The sequence below is a fragment of the Amia ocellicauda genome, chromosome 20 (genome assembly GCF_036373705.1).
Source record: "Amia ocellicauda isolate fAmiCal2 chromosome 20, fAmiCal2.hap1, whole genome shotgun sequence".
NCBI lineage: Eukaryota > Metazoa > Chordata > Actinopteri > Amiiformes > Amiidae > Amia > Amia ocellicauda.
Genome location: NC_089869.1, coordinates 1,438,176 through 1,460,210, shown reverse-complemented (window position 1 = coordinate 1,460,210; position 22,035 = coordinate 1,438,176). Strand labels below are relative to the sequence as shown.

General features: G+C 37.0%; 1 protein-coding gene across 5 annotated transcripts in view; it reads left to right on the top strand.

Annotated features, from left to right (window-relative positions):
* The window catches only part of lcor (ligand dependent nuclear receptor corepressor), a 142,952-nt gene that overhangs the window by 103,459 nt on the left and 17,458 nt on the right, over positions 1-22,035 (top strand). For 3 of the 5 annotated variants that reach the window (XM_066693366.1, XM_066693365.1, XM_066693367.1), the window contains one exon: positions 7,968-8,067. In XM_066693366.1, the coding sequence (XP_066549463.1) occupies positions 7,968-8,067 (100 nt within the window). Of the gene's footprint in view, positions 1-7,967; positions 8,068-13,169; positions 17,562-22,035 lie in introns of those variants that run through there. The other 2 variants (XM_066693369.1, XM_066693368.1) reach the window with 1 other exon arrangement.

Here is a 22,035-nt window from a genome sequence, read left to right as displayed (position 1 = left end):
TATAGTCCGACTACGCCAGCACGGGAGTTACCCGTACAATTAACTTATTAAAAGCCTTATTTTTCAACTCACAATTCTCACTTAGGCTATCACAGATTCGCTAGATCTCAATAGGGGAGTTCCACCACTAGGGCCCACCATTTGCCAGGATAGACGACACCGAATCCCACAATGAAAATCATTTATTACAAAATTAAGAATACAAATTAAAATCACCAAAGTTTAAAAAAAAAAAAAAGACTCCACCATCAAATAAGAACAGTTTAAAACAAACTTTAGTGCCACCGTCTGGAAGACACAGGCAGCCACAGACACAGAAAATTGTTTCCCACAATTTAATCACATTGACTCCAATTGCTGCCCCTCCCTACAATCTCTGCGTAGGAGCCAAGCCCTCTATCCCCCAGCACTCGTTACCACACTGTGGGTATCAAAACCCCTTCCCCGCTGCCCTGGGTTCAGCACTGTGCCTGGTGTAGTATAACTGGGCTCGGACTAAAACGAAGAGGAACAAGATTAAAACACTCCAACGGGCAACGTCGTCAAAAGCAACAAAAGGGCACATCAAATCAAACTAAAAATATTCGAATTTGTCTAAAATCACAAATGCAATAAAATGGTTAAATTACTAAAAAGAGGCAAAAGATCCAATGCAAAGGATATAGAACAATGAAATATAAATCCCGAATTAACGTTGGACAAACTAAACCCTTGTGCAAATCGTACAGTAGTTAATAGACAAATTAAATGCAAATACTTATCCCAGTTTCACACGATAGCAGGAGGCAACTTGTATCCCATTAATCAGGGCTCGTGGCAATTGTCCCGATCAGAGCAGTTTCTCTCTCGCGCTCCCCTTCCTCTGCTGGTGTTGCGATCGGGTGTACCATACGAGTCGGTGGTCTTTCCCTTCTGCCAACACTCCTAATTACCTTTTGCTTCACAATTGTCTTTCTGTGAACTCAATCGCCTACTCCAGTCCTGCGGGATCAGTCTCTTTCTGTGGTCTCGTTTGTCTCGTCAATAGCTCAGTTCGTTGCTCTTCTCGTTCGTTTCGATCTTGTAGTTATGCAGGATGCTGTCGTTCTCCTTCCTGCCACTCTCCCTCTTGCGGCTCTCCCTCTCTCGTTCTTTCCGCTCCTTTTAACTTGCTGGGAACCTTTCAAATTATCAAGCTTAAGGTGGATGTCTTTCCTTCACCCAATGTGCGCGCTGCAACTTAAACTACTTAATTAGTGCACGTGAAAATAATTACAAGTTAAATAAGTGAATAATAATCCAAACTGAATCAATAAAGTAGAGAGTGCCCAAACATATACACGACCATATAAGAAAACTGTAGAACAAAAGTAATAGTGTATGAAAAAGTAAAGAAAAACAAAACCATTAAATGCAGCACACGTCACCTTATGACAATAACCATCACAAAAAATTTCACGGTATTATGATATATATTAGCAATTACATTTGTAATGTATAAAATATGTTTGATAAACACAGACAGTTCAGTTATAACCAATTCTTGAACTTCATTTTGGATATCTTCCAACTTTATCTATTTATCATAATGTAATGCTAAACCTTGAATGAGAAAATGGCAACGGTATGACAATTGTCTGTTTATACAGCAGAGGTGCACCATGAAACCGTCAAACTGTTACATCCCTACGACTCCTTTGGTCCTGTGTGTGGAGTTCCTGCAGTGATAACCTTCAAAGCTTTCATGGTATGGTCTTGCAGTGCTCGCACAGTAGAAGTCCTCCATGACAACAGGACAGAGGCATATGCTGCTCCTGGGGTGGGTGCTGGCAGGCCAGGGTAATGCAGTGCTCCTCTTGTTGGATGGAGCAAGGCAGTTTCGCTTTCCTGTCTCAGTTGGTCTTCTGACGTGGCACCTGGATGTAGTGTTTGACATGCTTCCCTTTCAAACTGCTTCACTTGGCTTCACTTGAGTGAGTCTGCTGGCGTTAGTGCCTGCAAAATATGTGAGTTGCATGTGTTTTCTGTCCCTACTTTCAGTGCTGCTATACTTGCATCAATTCAGCCACAGGACCCTCTGTAGGGCTCCTGCACCTGGTTTTGTGACCTATGTGACACTTGTCATTGAGATCAGTGAAGCCCTGTATTAGTTCCCCCCCTCCTGAGGTTGTGGATCTCCAGTTGAGCCCTATGGTGGCCCCTGCTCCCATTCTCAGTGTTTTTCAGTGCTTTATTGATCTCTAGTTGAGCTTGGGCCCAAGGTGACCATGCTCCTAGTTGTATGCTTTAATTTCAGTTCAGTCTCAAGGCTCCTCTGGACACCTTGCTCCTGATTCATACTGGAGTCTTTCTATCCCCACCTTTCCACTAATTATATTACATTTCTTAGCAGCTAAGGGCTCGTTCACACTAGAGGTTTGTTTCGTATTCAGTATGGTTCGGTTAGTTTGGGGAAGAGTGTGAACAACACATTTTGAGTGGCAAACGAACTGAACCGAAACTAACTGAGACCACTGAAAGAGGTGGTCTCGGTCCGTTTGGCAAAAGAACTGAGGAGCTGGAAGGTTTCGGTTCTTTTGCAATGAGGAAACAAACACCACATTTCAACCAATAATGATAACATGCACAGGTATGTGTGTCTGTTAATTTGTTAATGGTAACATCAGTAATCTTAACACAATTGGATATTGGGGTATATTTATGAAGGGTGTTACATTTGTTTCTAAATGGAATAAAATACAAGTAACATGCATGATACATTTTTCGTTGTGTGAGAAAATAAGTTTCAGAAATAACTAATTGCTTGGTGAAAAAAACCTTGGTCAATACACCTCATTATGTTTAATGTATTATTGAAAAGAAGCACTATTTTTTAAGATGGCAGTAGCCGCACAATACGTCTAGATGGGTATTTATGAGATGTCACACTACTGTTGTATATTTCTGTATAGGCAAAAAAAATCATCATGCAGCATCGCAACACTGATTTATAATATTCACAAGTATTGTAGCCTATTGTTGCATACAGTATGTTTAAATAAACCGTTGGACGTTCACTATTTCAGAATCTATGACAACAGTCAGATCTGTGCAGATTGATGGCATTCAGCACAACCTAACACACCCATATAGGCCTATTATTTATTGGTCAAATGTGTTTGCACTATATGTCGTTACAGTATTACCTTCATATATATATATGTTATTGTACATGTTATGCTGCCATTTTTTATATGCACTAATCATTTCAAATGTAAATATGCCACGTTTAATCAATACAACACAAACCAACTCACTTGATTATTGCAACCTGATCACAAGTGATCTGAGTCCTGAGAAAACACGGAAGTGGTAAAATCATTTAAAAAAGGCAATATTCTAGGGCAGTGGTTCTCAACCTTTTTTAGGGAAGGCACACCCAGACACTTGGAATTATCCTGAGGCACACCACATTATATAATCTTAAAACTGTATTTTAATCACAGATTGTATTGCTTTTATATTGCTAATTGTAAATAGGCAATCAGTGCACCTAAAACGTTTATAAAAAGTGAAGTCTCTTACGATTATAATTAAAATGTGTTAATCAATGTGTGGGTGGGACGACTTATTTTGAATGCAAACTACGTGGGTTTGTCTTTTGAAAACGCACATTTCATAACAATTTATGGTTTCACAATGTTGTACAATGTGATTTAGATTGAATATTCTTTAATTGACCTACGTAAAAATGACTTGTAAAATCCTACAGTTACGGCAGTTGTAGTCTGCTTTTCAACTATTTCACCCACCCTTAGTTCTAATGTTTTCACTTTAATTTCTCCCCTTTTTATCGATTGAATACATCACTCAGTGGGCTTGTTTACACTGGTGCGATCAAGTTGCACAGACTTTCTGCAGTAAGTGTGAGGGAAGCTGTTTACATGACCTAAATAATCCAGTAATACATTTTGGGAGGAATACTTACATATCAACCAGCATTAATAGATAATGTGCAGGACACTGGGTGAAAATAATAATAATAATAATAATAATAATAATAATAATAATAATAATAATTAACTAGTTGACAGACTGGGAGGAGGGGGGTGTTTTAAAATAGGGCTATAGCACATTTATTGACGCGTTATATTTTACAACATAAAACAGTTTATACATATTTTATTAACTGGAAATATGAAACGCATGTTTTACTTTATACAACGTGAAATGCTTTGAAATGACTCCATCTGTATTACAGCTGCATACATCAATGCAGAAAACGCGCTGGGCGTTTGTGTTACATTTAATGCCTCGGTTCCACTGGCTTAAGCATCCGTGCCGTGCCATGCAGTGCCGGACACGTCCCAGAGCTTTTTTTGCAAAACGAGGCCGTTGTGAAGTCTGTCCCTTTTATGGGAGGAGCAGCGACTGTGGGTTTGGTTTGTGTTTGTGTTAAAAACAGAGACAGGAAACACTACGAGTGATAGAGCCTGATGTGGAGAGGACTTTTGTTTCTGTTTTTTTATTTGTGCTTTACATGATTTTAAACCACGTAATAAATACACGTTTCTGTTAAGAGATAAGAGCTAAACGTGTATAGACAACTAGACAACATTATATTAAGACAAGCACAGTCCCATAAGAATACGTTTCCATGTGCAACAATAATACTAAATAGCTAATTATATTATTAGTATTATTATTATTGTATTGTATTAATGTATTATTAGTATCGTCATCATTTGTGCTAGTATATATGTATTTTAAACGGCACAGCGTGACTCCCTTAATTTATTACTCTACAGATTTTTAACTGCAAACCATACTTTTTGCCGTATTATTTATCATACTGGTTGAAAGTATCTTCACATCCTGATAGCAATCAATAATTTAAGTGGTCTAAATGTGTGTGTATATATCTATATCTATCTATATATCTATCTATATATCTTTCTATATATCTATATAATCTTCTGTGGAAGGAACAGGACTAAAAAAGGATCAACCAATCATTGCATTCGGTCCTGTCTGTCCATTGGCGGATTAAGACATCATGGTGCCCCTGGGCAACAGCCGCCCAAGTCCCGTCCCCCCCACGCAATAAAAAATGCTACCTACTGGCGGTTTTAGTTTCATATTTAAAAGTATAATTTCGTCAATCATTTATATCAAAATTGTATATTTAAAACATAACGTTTCTAATTATTCTGAGAATTTCACATAAAAGCTGATACACATACATTTAATACGTTTATTTAATACATTAATGCACTTAAAGCAACTTTAATAAAACTGCCAAAATCAAGATGACACCTTATTGTCTTTATAGAGTAGAACACCAAAAAATAATAGAACTCTCTGTTATCAAGTTTTTTTTTGTTTCTTTTTAAGCAACATGCGTCATCAGTAGATGTTAACCTGTCCACTGGTGTGTTGTTACATTGCTTGTTTATATGTTCTGAACAAAAACACTAGAAAAACCTTTACATCAGAAACATTGGCAATGCTATTACAATCTTAGAATGGCCTCTTTCTGGATTTTGACCATGCAAACTCGCATATGATGTCTTCATAATCCAAGCCCCTAACCAGCTCAGATTCAATGGCAAGCAGGGAAAGTGCAGAAAGCCGATTCTGTGCTATTGTCCTAAATTCATTTTTCACTCATTTCAGAGTAGAAAAAGACCTCTCTCCTTCACAGTTAGTGATTGGCAAGGTTAGAAATGGTCTCAGTGCAACATAAACATTAGGAAATGTTGTCTTAAGTCCATTACGATCAACAATTTGCAGCAGCTCTGCAGGTGAGGTCTTATCTTTGCTAAAATGTCTGAACTGAATGAGTTCATCAGCCAAGGCTTTATCCAGGTCTTCTGGATATGTGGAGGAGAGTTTATCAGCTCTTGTGCGCAAATCACTTTCTGTACAGTCCTTGCAGAACAGAACACCAAAAAGATCATAGACCTCGATGTATGCATCAATCCGTTTGGATAGACATGATATGAGCCTGTCCATGATGACATAATATCCCTCGACCTTAAATCTCTCACTCCCATCAGTAAATGTAACTTCACTGTCATCAGAGGACTCATCCGCAAATCGCTTTCTCTTTCTTAAGCACTTAATGTCATATTGATAAGACTGTGTAACACTGATCGTGTGAGCGGATTCTTCTACCTCAGCAAACTGATCTCGAAGTGTGCCAACATAAGAATTTAATGACCGCAAACGGCCAACTGCAGTTGCTAAGTCCATGTCGCGTTTTTGCAGATTAACACTTGTTGCCTTAAATCTTCTTAGCACCCTGTTCCACAATATAGTCATTAGCACTGTTTCCAGTTTATTCAGTTTACCAACGAGTGCAGCAGCTTCACGTCTTGTCTGCTTTCTCATCACAATCTTTGGCAAAGTGCATCTCTAATTGCATTGTAGTTGTCATGGAGAGCCTTGGAGGAGTCAGCCCTACAGCTCCATCTTGTGCCACACAGAGATTTGAGGGTCAAACTAATGTGAGTGTGACTGTCATGAAATATCTTATTGCAGCATTGAGTGGATGCGCTGCGGAAGGTATAAAGTGATTGTAATAGGTCAAAAAAGGATGTGACCTCCTCACAGCTGTCATCTATGCTGTTCATACCAACAAGATTCAAAGAATGACCGGCACAGGGCATGTAGTGAATTAAAGGGTTTTGCGTTTTCAAGTGCGCTTGAAGTCAGTTATATTTACCAGACATATTGGTCGCATTATCATAGCTTTGCCCACGGCAATTTGACAAATCCAACCCCAAGTCTCGAACCATTTTTAATACACATTCTGCGAGACTTGCACCTGTGTGGCTTTGCAGGGGCTCAAATCCAAGGAATCGCTCAACTACTTTGCCCTCAGCACTGACAAATCTAAAAATAAATGTCAGCTGGTCTACATGTGATAGATCTGGTGTTGAATAATCTACTACAGAGAAATATTTGGACTGTTGGATTTCAGCTGCAATGATGTTCTAAGTTGTATTGCCCATTAATGAGATGTCCTCTGGAATATGTGAAGAGTTTAAGTAAGAGGGCTTACCTTTACCCTTCTGTCCATGCTTCTTGATGTGTTCTTGTAAGAAAGGGTTAAACTCAGCTATCAGTTCAAGCAAACCCAGGTAATTGTGTGGGGATCCCAGTATTTCGTCATGCCCTCGGAATGGAAGCCCCCTCTCTCCCAAAAACTCGATAACAGCTACTACACGCCTCAAGACCTCCTTCCAATAATTTTGTTGGAGGAGAAAGTATGTATAACTTATACATTTTTAGGTGTGTACAGCTGAAACGCACTATATGTAATGTTAAGACTGTACAATGCACTAGTTAGACCTCATCTGGACTACTGTGTACAGTTCTGGGCTCCACACTTCAAGAAAGATATCGCTGCTCTAGAGGCAGTTCATAGGAGAGCAACCAGACTTATTCCAGGTCTGAAGGGAATGTCCTACTTGGAGAGACTGAGGGAACTGAACCTTTTCAGCCTGGAACAGAGGAGACTACTTGGGGACCTGATCCAAGTCTTCAAAATCATGAAAGGCATCAACCACATCAAACCAGAGTAGCTTTTCCAGATCAGCAGGGACACACGCCCCCGGGGACACAAATGGAAATTGGGCTTCAAGACATTCAAGATGGAAAACTGGAGACAGTTCTTTACACAGAGAGTTGTCACAATCTGGAACAAACTACCCAGCGATGTGGTTGAAGCTGAAAATTTAGGAACATTTAAAAATAGACTGGATAGTGTCCTTCAGTGATCACTCCGTTATTAATGGACACCAAACAGCACGATGGGTCGAATGGCCTCCTCTCATTTGTAAACTTTCTTATGTTCTAGAGATTTGTTTCATTGTTTGGGGTGACATTGTCCTTTTTAAAGTGTCAGTGTTCGGCATTTTATATCCATTTAAACTTTCCATGTATATTTTACAAGTTGCAACCTGTAACTAACTTGTTTGCTATTGTATGTTGTTTTTCTCCAGATGGAGTACTTGATCTGTCAACTAAAAAAAGTCCCAGTGCAGGCGGCAGTACATCCCTCAGCAACTCTCCTGGATGTTCAACAGCTCCTGTGGGCAAAGGGTAAGTTTTATTTATTCTTTTTTTAATTTGATTTTTTTTTTTCCCCATTCTCCACTCCCTATTCCTGAAGAACCATTCTGAGAGACATTTAATTTTCAGTGCTGGTTGTTAAATATCTTAAGCCCTGCAGAAATTTTCATGCACAACCCCTGACAGACAGACTGACCACACACACACACACACACACACACACACACACACACACACACACACATACATACATAAAACTTTCTGCTATGCTGTTTCCATAATCTGTAGAGGCCTTTTGGTATTTCCTTTAAAAAAAAAAAAAAAAAAAAAAAAAGGCTATTGGGTGCAGGTAAGTCATGGAAGGTGAACTCTCTCAGGTTCTGTATTGTGGTGCTTTCAGATATAGTTTTATTTACTCTACAAATAGTCATCAGTTATTCTTGGTTGCTTTCATAGAAGTTGTACCACACATTTAATTTGCAGTGTATATAGTATATAGTATATATATAGGCGATGTGTGTGTGTGTGTGTGTGTTTGTATACATTTTAATCTGTTTGTATAACAGCATGAATATAATGCATTTTACAACTTGTCTTTGGATAAATTTTAATCTTTTATGAGCACTTGTACAGTTGTATTTCATTTATTCAGTACAAACTCTGTGAAAATGCTGCCAAAGTAAGTCTAATTCTATAGAGGTGTGAAAAAAATATACATTTCCAAATGCATGAGTAATCTTAATGTGAATTTATTGTTTTTCTTTTAGCATAGGCAACTATGCTGTGCCATTTTCATAGAATGTCTCTTAAAAGGGAAATCCCTAAAATGCCAAGTTATACAAGGTTGAGGTAAAAGTGTATTAAAAATAATAAGGAAACTACAAATCTTAGACTATTTACATGAAAATATTGCAGTGCTTCTACATATGATTCATAACCAGGAATATTTTACTGTGAGAATTTTTGTGTGCATGTTTATTTAAAGAGTAGTTTGCATGAAGAAACACTCAGTTCTTCATGATTAGAGGGGCAGTTATTAAATTGCTGGGAGACTTGGATAGCTGTATGTAGAGAGGTAAGTGGTAAGTCAATGGTTATCAAATGGTTATCAAATTGGTTTCCTTTGCTTAATGGGTTTATACCTAAATGATTAAGGTAAGTGAGAGGAGACCCATGGATCCAAAAAGAAATAAATAACACTTTTCAAAAGGTTTAAGAATCTGGAGCAACATTTTGAGTGACTTTAAATTAGAAATGTGCCTACTGCAGTTCCAAAGCAGGGAATAATTTACCATTTTTTTTTTTTTTTTTTTACACATTGGCCCATATATATTGATAAACCTGATTAGTGTGAAGAATTTTCATGTCTTTTAAGGGCAAACACAAAGTGTCTGTCCCTCCAGTGGTTTACGTGTTGAATGTAATCAATTGCCATGTTTTAGCAGAAGGTTAATCTCTTAGTGACTGTGCCAAACAGAATAGTCCAGGATCCTGTTTAATGCATCTCCGCCTCAGTGGAGTGCTACTGGAGCAATCTGGTTCAGGATCTAATTTCTCCCAGTTTAATCTATAAATCGTACATGTTGGCACACTAAGGGCTTTCATGACCTGACAGTTATTGATGCACTGCTAGCATCTCCTACAGATTTAAATATTGAAAGGAAACCTAATCCGGGACCATTTACTCTCAACGTCTGTGTTTCTCATAATATATTTTAAAAACAGATGATGAACATGTTGGATATCTGCTTAGCGCCTTTTACTATCACTGATTTATATGTGCAAGTGTTTTATATTATGGCCACATGACCTGGGTGGGGGCAGATGGATGGATTGTTACATTTTCCTGATGATGTGGTTAAACATTAATATCATTGTGATATTTCCAGTGCAATCCCTTAACCAATAACAAAACCCATAACCTCAAAGTTGTATTCTTCGGATTGATTTGTATTGGGGATGTGTTTCATTTTATTAAGTTTTACTTTTAATTTTCTGAGACAAATATTTCACTATCGTAATCTGGGAAATCTTATTAGCCCATTAATCTAATACAGTGGTCACCAACCCTGGTCCTACAAAGCCCCTATCCAGCAGGTTTTAGAGACAACAGATATACCCTTGGGAGTTTTTCATTGTGATCAATTAAGCACAGGTGTTTGGTAAATTCAGTCCTTTAGAAACCATTGAAGCAATCACCTTAATTCCTTCAGCCTCTTTGGGGAAGAATTCCCTTTGTTGACTTGCTTTAGTTCCTAGTATTTAGAAATTGGTGATTTGAGGGTGACCTATAAGATTAAGTGGACTTGGGGCTCTATAGGACCAGGGCTGGACACCCCTGATCTAATATAAACCAGAGTATTTATTTATTTTACTTGCTAAAACTAGTAACAAGGTTTTAGTTTTCGTTTTTTGTTCAAGCTAAGGGAGATGTAAAGCATTTGATTTGGCAGCCCATTTGAATTGCTGGGTATAGAGATTTTGTGCACACCTACCTGGGGATGGGTGTTCGTCTATGACTTTATCACGCACTGTTCATCACCGGGTACATACATCATTGTCACTTTGCATATTCATAATTTGCATATTCAATTACAAACTTGCACTCTCTCTTTTGATTTAGATCGAATATTCCTTTATGTCCTATGATTCCAAAACAGACTTTGATCAAATCCTACAGTTGCCCATGGCAGTTGTAATCTGTTCTTCAACTCTTTAATGTCACACACCCCTTAGTTGTAATGTTTTTCAATTATTTAATTTCTCGCCTTTTTATTGATTAATGCATCACTGTGTGCTTGTTTACATGGGGTGCAATCACGTCGCACAGACTTTGCTTATTCTGCACAGAATATGACAATGTATTCAATGAAGGCTCAGACTTTCTGCAGGTTAAACCGGTTACATGATCTAATTTTCCAGTAATGCATATATTGGGAGGAATACTTATGTGAACCAGCATGTGAACAAAATGTGCAGTACACCAGGTGAATATTTGTTGTAGGTGGTCACTCAAGTTTTTGTTGTACGGTTTTTATTAATTTTTACTTCTTAGTTAATCTTATTTTGTAATTCGCCCTGGATAAGGGCGTCTGCTAAGAAATAAATAACTTATCATAATTAGTTGTTAGCGAGGAGGGGGGGGTGTGTGTTTAAAATAGGGCTGTAGTACAATTGTTTTAAGTTATATTTTACAACGTAAAATATAGTTTATACATATTTTATTAAACTCGGAATTTGAAATGCATATTTTACTTTTTACTTCATACAACACGAAGTGCTTTGAAATGGCTCCTTCTCTCTATTACAGCTGCATACATCAATGCAGAAAATTGCTTTTCAACAGGACTGTTTGGTTGCATTTAGCACCTTCAGTCCTGCATAGATACTGACTTGTAGTGCCAACAACAGTCTAAATGCTAACACCAGCAAGCCTGTCGCCAGCCCTACACCTTAATTCAAAAGGAAAGATAGAAACTTGCTGAGCCGATCAGGACAGGCAGACAAAAGCTATATCTGGTGCAAATCTGCCAATAAAATAATTATATGATGTGTAGAAAATCACGTTTCAGCAATCAATATGATTTCACAATGACTAATGTTATTACAAAGCCCAGATCGTTGGCTATATTATATTCAGTATAGCCTACTGCATAAACTGTGGGTCCCACAGTTGGAGGAGAAAGTATTTATAAGGTATTAATGTTGATGACTGTACAGAAATGCTGTACATGTATTTAATTTAAATATTTAGTTACACATAAAGAATGGACATGTGGGAGAAATTCACATATGCAGAGATATTTACTTTTCAATTGCAGAAGCCACACAAAAAGTGGCTAAGGCGATTATTTTGTTAATGTTATTGTCTTCTCCTTTTATCTGACTTATTTATTAATTGTATTCTATTGTGTGAATAAACTGCTCTTTGGGGCATCTTTTTGAATTACACGTCAATATTTTTCCTTTAATTGAAGGGGGCCTGTGTGGGGTGGTTTCAGTATTTTTAAATAGCCTGATCGGTTTCCCTTATATACAACATTGTTGTCCCAGAATGTATAAATAAGTACAATATGAAATAAATATACAGATGAATAAAAAACTAAACATTTATATTTATAATGTATTTATTTTATTTAGGCAGGCACAAATTACCCTCCATATTTATTTACTGAATTGAATATGTACTTTGAAAAAATTACTACAACTGCCAGTCTAAGTCTGTTTTGGAATCGTAGGACATTTAAGGAATATTCAATCTAAATCAAAAGACATTTGATTTAATTTGTAGTTGAATATGCAAATCACTGATGAATATGCAAGTTGGTGATGAACTGACACTGGTGATGAAATGTTAATGACGAAGGGTTGCTGGTGATAAAATGTTTGTGATGAAAAGTGCATGATGAAAAGACAGGATCCTTTGCCTTGTAGCTTGCTACACCACAGCAGGTAAATTATTCCCTGACACCAGCTTTACCATTCTGAATGTCATGTGTTTGTTTAAGTATGTAAGCAAGTTCTAATTTTGAAGTGTGACATCCTGTATCACTTGGCTTACTCTTTTATTGCTGTACTTGTTTAGTGGTAACGTCACTAGAAAAGTACTGTACCGTACTGGACACCTTACGATTTTGTAATTTACAATTACTGTGCTGTTTTCAGAAATTTCATGCAAGGCTTTGCTTTTCTGCAATGAGAAACACCCCTCCCCCCCCCCTCCCCCACCCTTCCCCTGAGTCTGGCCTATGGGTTAAAGTTTTCTGTCTTTCTCTTATATATAAAGATTTTCTTTGTTTTCCCTAAAGTTTTGCCCTGAAGCTTGTTTTGTTTCTGTTTTGTATTGATTTGTTGATTTTGGCAAACACTATTTGTAATACAAACAAAAAAGGTAAATAATAAAAAATAAAAAACTTTAATTTCAAATAACTTGAGACTTTTTTTTTTACCCCCCCCCCCCCCGAAGTACATATGAAAATCCGTCCCCCCTCCCCCCCTGAAAAAACAAAAAAAGTGATGTTACCTAAGCAAGGTCTTCTAATAAAGGAGTGGCCACACCCTCCCTTCCCCAACCCATCCTTCCTTAAAGCTGTGCAAGCTCTGCTTACACCAATTTCCTTCCATTCAATTAGGCGTCCAGGGAGAGCTGACCACAACTATCGAGACGGACATTGCCGAGATGTGGACGGGCTGCCTCCAAGAAGCTTGCAGGACGGGATGAGAGAGAATTACGGCCACTCCACCCCTCTTAAGCCTCCTCTAGCTCACTCGTTGCAGATCAAAGAGGAGCTGCTTAACCGGAAACAGCATCTGCACCAACCGCCAGTCTCTCTGTCCAGCCTAGAGTCGGTAGGCCTGCTTAACCACGGACAGCACTCTGTTCTCTCCAGAGAAGGTTCATGGAGTAAACCGCATTTTGACAACCACCTGAAATTCAAGGCAAACAGTGCACTTAATGACCTGAAGGACCTTCCCTTTCTCTTGGAGAACTCTGTTGCATTTTCGAAAGGTCCCACCCAGATGAAGTTGCAGGAGGGGAAAAGAGATCACGGGCACTCTGCTCCAGTGGATCTGAAAATTCCCCAGGTCCGAGGCATGGATCTGTCCTGGGATTCCCATGCCTCTGACCTTTATGGCTATGGGTCATTGGTGGTGGGCCCTCACTCTGAAAATGCACTCAGCAAGAAGCTGCGGGCCATCCTTCCCAAGCAGAGCAGGAGGGGGGGTGTGGGGGCCATCCTGGATGGGGGACCAGATTTCTGGGGGTCCGATGTAGAACAGTCAACTTCTGGACATCAGTACCCAACCTCTGACCCTGAAGGAGACCCTAACTCGAAACAGCCCCGGAAGAAACGGGGACGTTACCGGCAGTATAACAGTGAAATTCTTGAGGAGGCGATCTCTGTGGTGATGAATGGGAAGATGAGCGTGTCAAAGGCACAGAACATTTATGGGATTCCCCACAGCACTCTGGAGTACAAAGTCAAAGAGAGGCTAGGAACATTGAAAAACCCTCCAAAGAAAAAAATGAAACTGATGAGGATGGAAGGGCAGGAAGTGGTGGCTGAAGGTGATCCTTCCCCCCGTGGGGAAGGGTCACAGGCAACAAGCGATTTGAAAGACGAGTAAAACTAAAGAAAAAATAAATGGGTGGGGCTTCAGTAGTGCCAATTTACTTTTGCAGTATCTGGGTGAGCACAAACGCAGGATAAAAGGAGAAAAACTATGTAAAGGAAAAACAAAAAATGTACCATATGCTCATTTTACAGTGTTTACTTCAGCACTGTACAGGCACGTGGTTTCCAATTTGCAAAGCAAATGCTTTGAAGCTACGCGTTATGTGACACCTAAAATTTTATGATGAAGAAATGTGATTACCCCCCTCCCCACCTTCCCCCCTTTCCCTTTTTTTCTCCCATGTGTGTCTGAACCTAAAGTACAGACGAGACTTGGCAAGACTGTGGGTTTGGGGCAGCGGACAAAGATAATTTCAGTTTGTAGACTATTAGGGGCCATTTCCTTCTAGATCAAATATATCTTCAAGTCCCCCAGATCCTCCATTTTTAGCAAAAAAATATATATAATCTCATGATGGTATTATGTTTTTTGTGTGCAAATGTTTCAAGCAGGCCATCATTAATCTAGTTTGCAAACTTCAGAATCTTGTTGGATTAGTTCCCAACATTCTCACCAGGGGCCCAGGACTTAGTTAACCCACAGAGCAAATTGGGTTCCTTAAAAGTTGAATTAGGCACTTTGCTTTATCAATTCAACATCACTTTTTTTTTGTTTAAATATATATATGATACACATACACACTTCAGAATGCACAAATTCATTCAGGGATGCTTTTTTTAATTGTTCTTAAAGGATTTTATTTACAGTTTTTTTTTCTGTTTGGTTTGCTTTTGTTTGCACTACACGTTTTGGTCTTGTTCTTTGTGACGCTTAATGACCTATGAGCATGACAGCTCCTAGCGGACCCGATTACCTCTCCATTGCTGTCTCAGCACTCTGCACTTAAGGTCTGCAGGATGAATACCTTTTTATTTTTTTTCCTGGTGAGAACTTTTTCTTATTTAAGATTTCCCTATGATTTGGGGAGTTAGTGACTTGAAATCGAAGAAGAAACCATTACAATGCAGTCTTTTTAGCACTCAAGGTGGGGTGTTTTTTTTTAATGTTTTTTCCTTTAAATGAAATTCTTTGCTTCCCCATCTTTGTCAGTAAAATCACAACATATGGATTGACTTTTGCTGAAGCTAACACTAAGGGGAAACTGATACATTTAATATATTATAAATAATTCTACTGATGAAAGCCTATCTTCATGTTAAGCTGATATTTCCTTTTACACTCAGGGTAACTGAGAGAGATATCTATATATATATATATATTTTTAAAATTCTAGTCTTTCTGCAGGAGGGTGAAGGACAGTAAGCTGTTTTCTGCTAATGATATTCCAGGAAAAAGTAGAACCCAACTCTTGTTCAAATGCTTAAAGTACAACAATAAGAATTTTAACAGGGGCTAGGGATGGGGGAGGGGGGATACATGTCAGTGAATTTCTGAAAATAGCACTTTTTTCAAAGAAAAACTAAATGTTTAGTGGTGGTGATGGCAGGGTGGGGATGGGAGGCAAAAGACAAAAAGCTTTATTGTCTGAATATGTTCTGAAAGCTGCAGCTCAGACCCAAACATTTTTTGTTTTTAAGATTACCTCTTTAGCAAAGACTGGTTAAAAGATCAGAGTTTCTAGCAGATGTAGCTTCATCAGAGCCCCTGAACACCTATGAAATAGGCAGATGTAGATATTCCCTAAAGAAAGAATTATGGAATCCTTTGGTAAATGTAAAGTCTTCAGATCCTGCTGAATTCTTAAAAAAAAAAAAAAAAAAAAAAAAAGGCAGTTTATTTAACCTATCCTATGTGCTTTATGCTGCGTTAGTACTTAACCAGTTTAATTTTATTTTGAAAAACGCACTTCCTTGAACACTGCCCTGGTGCTCACCCATGATGTGACAAACACAACCAGAATATAGTCAAGCAGTCTTCACTGATCTTCAGGTATACACTTCTATTATCTACTCTCAGACAGTTTTTTGACATCCAGGGTGTGGATTTAACGCTTCATGGTCATTCTTTTTATTTCAAATGGGTGATTAGTATTACATCCTGAATATTTACTTTTCAATAATCCATCATGGCATACCCACATAATTACATATAATAGACACATTGTGCAGTATAAATTTAAGTTAAAATGGTATGCTCTACACAGGGCTGTGTTGTTGTGTATATACAAAATACTTGCATTCTCTCAAAATGTGAGGAGTATGCTTGTTTGTTTGACAGTGACAAGAATGTTTTTTTGCATCTAAGAATATTGTTGCATATGCTGTAATGCTCAAGTAAGTCCCATGTTTATCACAACAGTTCACATTTGGAACAACTTAAATACTATATCGTTTGGTATCAAGATACGAATGGAACATTGTAATGGCAAAATCAACAAATTGCAATTACAAAAGCTTGTAAATTATCAGTTATCTTTGTCTGAATGATAGATTATCTGTTTAACAGGTTCTTTATAGGTGAGAAGTGATCTGTAGCTGTATGGCAGCTTCATGGTAGCAACATTTTCTCTTGCAGGTAGTTTGGTAGGGCTATGTTTTTAATAATCAATTAACCTAATTATTGGTACCTGGTTAGGCCTTTACAAATACCTTCCAGAAGAGCAATGTGCATAAAATGCTTAAAACACTTTAATAATGCACAGCATTCAAAGTGTCTAATTGGATTCATATTTATTTTGTCAAGTGAAAGGCTACTGTACTTTATTCCACTGAAACTGGATCCTTCTTGGGTCTTGAAATGTATTTAGAAAATACATGTCCTTATTTTAAATATTACAGGACACTAAGTGTAATGAGTTTATACATCTACAGTGTTTCAAATATTGAGCATTGCTCAAACATACGTTATTTTTGTCAGTCTTTGCTCTCATAGATGCCATGGAGCAAATATCTGGATTCAACACGGTTTACAGAGAATGGCAAGAATTATGCAGTTTCCTTTTCCATATAGTTAAAGCACTTAATACATGTGGTATATATTCTTGAGCACTTAGGGCAATGAAACAATCTCCCCGTCACTTTCTTGCAAACACTTACTCAATTCAGAAAACTTGGTTTCTATTGCCTTTGAATGAAAACAAAAGAAAGATACAAAACTTGGTATTTTGGCATACACAACTTAAAACTTAAACCTGTCCACTATCCGTAGTGCTATTGTGTATATGATTTTGTTTTGCCATTTTTACTTTTGTTTGTGGGATAACAGCTCCTCCTGTCCACAAAAATGCCTCCTCTTTAAGTAATTGCTCCAACCAAACCTCCTAATGCAAAATCATAAACTGGTCTTAACAGAGGTTCCAGAGAATTTGCATTAAAAAAAAGAATGTAGTGACAGATATGTATCTTTCATCCTTGAAGCAAAAAAATAAGTCTCATTGACGTATATGTAGTTTATAGCAAAATATATATATATATATATATAGTTTGCAGCAAACATATACAGCTACTGTTTTTTGCTGTGTAGGTTGAATTAAATGTTTTTGTTTTATTTGTTTATTCTATTTGGGTATGTTTTGTTGTAGCTTTCAAAATATCTCAGGATAGTAGGACGGCAGTATTTTTCAGTTAGACAATGCAGATTATACTACCTGTGTTTAAAAACAACTGAGAAACAACTTGTCTATCTTTAACCTAGTGAATACCTCAGTCTCGGAAAATATTGATTTCCGTGCCTCATATTTATATCCCTATTCAGGAGCTTCTGATGAAGGGATATACATTGCTCTGGGAAATTTAGCTTCTCTTCCTTGCATTTAACACTCCACATTTTGATGAATTGACCAGTATATAGTATATATACTTTTTTTCAGGTATTTTCACAAAAAATAACCTAATCCATTTTAGGTTATGAAAGAAAACCGTGCAGCAATTTTTCTTTTCCTTGTGCCAATCTAAGTGTTTTTGTTGTTGTTGTTGTTGTCGTTGTCGTCGTCGTTGTCGTCGTCGTTGTTGTAGTCACCCCCGCCACCCCACCCCCCCCCCCCGCCCTTGAAATTTCAATTCAAAATGTACTATAAAGCAGGGCTAGATTCATTCAATCATTCCCCCTGATAGTCCTAATGGGACAATGGCTGTACTACGGTATATCTAGACTCGAAAAAGTATAAGTAAGCATTTCTACAAACTAATGCTTAACAGTCTGATTTTTTTTCTCCTTAATATATGTAATATATATTCAGCTTACTCAGATTCCAATAGCAAAAGGCACTATCACTCTTGATAGGGGATTGATCTTTTAGCACGTCAATGGGATTTGTAACTATGAGAGCGAAAAAGAGGCTAAAGGAAGTTGGGACAGGTGGAACGGTTTATTCTCAGCTGTATAGCTGTCTTTAACCCCATGACACATTGCATTCCAAAAAACATTTTTATATTTAACTTTGTAGAGTGTTTTTTATCTTTATTTTTAATTATTACAATTTAAGTCTTTTTGGACATTAATGAATTAATGAAAATAACCTCAATTTAATGTTACTTCATTCATACCAGGGGTCATTTTCACCTAATGGGATTCAGCAACAACTTTAAATAAGAAACTTGTTTATTACCATACTAGACATGAAATTTAGTATTTTATATTTGCCACATATCTGACTGACAGTTATACCTCAGGTCATACCTCCAGAGCAGCTGATTGTAACCATGTTATAACACACATCAGGACTTTATTACAGTGATTTACAGATGTTTAGATATGGTAAATGAAGCATTTTATTTCTAATTTTCAGAACCCAGGTCTTTTTCAATGCATTTGATCAAGTCTAGCACACAGTCTTAAAACAGAACCTAGTTACTACCACTTATAGCACACATCAGGGATCTACAGTTGTGGATGGGTTATTTACAATTTCAAAACATCAGGTCTTTTGTAAATGAAGTATTACATTGGACAATACCTGGTATAACATCAGGTGTCTACCAAAGTACACCATTTACAAGTTGAACAAATGTACAAATGGGCAAAAGCTTGTGCTGTCATCTTTGTTCTTTTCAGGTATTTTGTTTTCCTTTCAGTGATAACTGTAAACTGCACATCAAGACCTCTGTATGAACCAATGATTCAGCAATAGGTCTATGTCCAGTTCTGCTGAAAATGTTCAAGTTCAGTGTAGGTTTGTGTTTCAAGCTTACATGTTAACAAAATAATTAATACAATCTGTCATTTCGTAGAAACTGTTGCAGGCTGTAATTCACTGAAGATGTTAAAGTGAATTGCCTTGTTAAATAAATCATAATCCAGATCTGATTGACAGTTAAAGGGGAATACTTTAAAGGTCAGGCACACCAATAGAAGGCCTGTCTATATGCTTAGATGCTGCATCACACAAGATTTGACTGGGTTTACTGGTTTTAAGGGGCAGAGCTTCTGAGATGTGGTAGGGTGTACTTGAGTGAATGTAAACTCACATTTTTCTCTATCTAAAAATTGAATTTCTTACTATTCAGGATTCAGTTTTTCCCTTGAACTACATAATACAAATTATGAATATGTTTGGCCTTTTCTTCCCTGTTCTGAGAATTTCAGGAATTAACTAACTTTAAGGCTGTACATTTGGAATTTGATGGCATTACTGAGCTGCATGTTGGTACAATTATCACATGCCATTATAGTTTTGCACCTGCTGCTGTATGAATTTTGTGACCTTGGGTAATCAAGGCATCCACACATGTATGTTGCTTGCAACATGCTTTCGTTACTTTTGTATAGTTTTCCTTTGGTTGAACTTTTATTTAATTATTGTAAAAGTACAGATTTATAATAGCATATAATTTATGCTATATAAGCTAAACCCCATTCTGATTGTTTATAAGTTGATGTGTTATGAGTTGCTGTATTTATGTTTATAAACTGATTATCTTTAACTCTCAATGAAACAAAGTAATGTGTAGATTAAGAGCAAAATTTGGGCATTACAGTGAGTCACCACCATTCTAAACAGCATGCATTTTCGATAGGCAGACTTGCAATGAACAAATCTGTTACTTTTTACTAACTTGTATTTTAGCATGTTCCTATATATTAGTATATATTTTTTAATGACCTAAACTTTAAACAAATTCAGTTGCAAGAATTCCCTGTGGACTATAAGTGAGGTTAAAAAGTTGTCCTTGTTTATGTATACATATTTCTTTTTAAGCACACTATTCCCTCAGTTACTTTACTTTATTTTTCCCCTGGCATCCACTAACTGTTGTGCTGTGCTTATTGCATTGCTTCAAAGGCATGATTTAAGAAGTTTGTTATACTTTATTTGGAATTTCCTGAAACTCTCACAGGGTAATGCATTTTAACATGCACAATTATCTTGACTGTGGTTCACAATAAGACCAAGTGGAAGCCTTCAGTTATTTTTCTAATATCTGTGATGTGTGAGAACTCTGGATAAACCAAAACTGTTCAGATTAGCATGTTTTTCACCAAAGTCTTAGTGCTGTAGGTTTTAAAAAGTGCACTCGTGAGACCTTACACTACTCTTGTGAGTCTTGACATGACAATCATGCAGCATGGTTCACAGGTAATGGTGGTGTGCCTGTCCTTTAAACTAAGTGCACTGATTTAATTATTAGATGGAAAATTAAGGTTTTTCAAAGTTGCTTTGTTTAAAAAAAAAAAAAAAACATTTTTTGTTGTTGTGGGTGTTTGGATTCCAACATTTTGCATACTATTTCCTCTGTCTTGGAGAACATTACACAAATGCAGACAGATTGATATTAAACTGACATTAAGTAGTATTTCTAAAACAAATATAGACCTTTGTAAAGTGTTTTACTTTATACTTATCCAATATATAACAAAATTGAAACCATAATGGTGGCCAAAATTATATTGTCAAATGGTGAAGCTGACAGAATGGGCTGTTTGTAAACCTACAGAACAAAAATCCTCCAATGTAATGACAATGTACTTCCACTACTTTCATTTTTTTCAAACAATGTACTTTTTTATGTAGAGCCCATAAAATTGCAGTTGGATCTGTGAAAGTCTTTGAAGGATCACTGTCATTACATTTCAAGTTGGTAACCTTTTTAAAATGTTTGTAATCGCTAGTCTGTTTGTAGTGCTGAATAGGTTTTACTACCTCATCCTGCTGTACATGCAGCAGGCAGTCCCATCTGTTTGTCAGATCAAGATATTGTGTGTGAGAGATGTTTATGAATGGCTCTTGCATAAATGAAGGATAAGTAAAATTTAAAAAAATTATTTGTAAACTGTATGTTGGGATGTGTGTAAAAAAAAAAAAAAAGGCATCTGTTATGTAATGGTAAAAGTCACTTATGAGTCTTGATTTTGTTGCTTGAAGTTTTTGAAATCGACAAAGACTGAACCTTTGGCAACTGTATGTAGCATTTGAGAGGACAAAAATTAATCAGCATTGCATATTTTGTGTTGTCAATTTGCACATCTTATTTGGTACATCTCACTTTAGAAAGGGGTGCAAAGCTTTTTTGGCCTTTAGTTTGAAATTATATTTTTTGCAATACCTTCAGGTGACAGCTCTTCACATCATAGCCTACAAATGATACATGTACATGTTAATCTCCTTTGTTATTCTTCTAATTAGTTTTGATTGAAAAAATCTGCTTGGTATTTATTTTAGTTTTTAGTTTTCTTTAATAATTCTATAGCTTGGTATTTTTAAGCAAAGAAAAAAGTCGCTTGCTTTGCCCATTGCTAAACATTGCTGTTATCAAAATATTATTGTGTTAAAATAAAGTTCAGTCACACACACAACACCTAGGTTTATGAAAATCATCAGCAAAAAGACAATGTTCTGGTATTGGCATAAGTCATGTTTTTGTCCAGTTATTTTATATGGAACCTATCTTGCTATATTCTATCTTTAAGTGAATAGGACTGGAA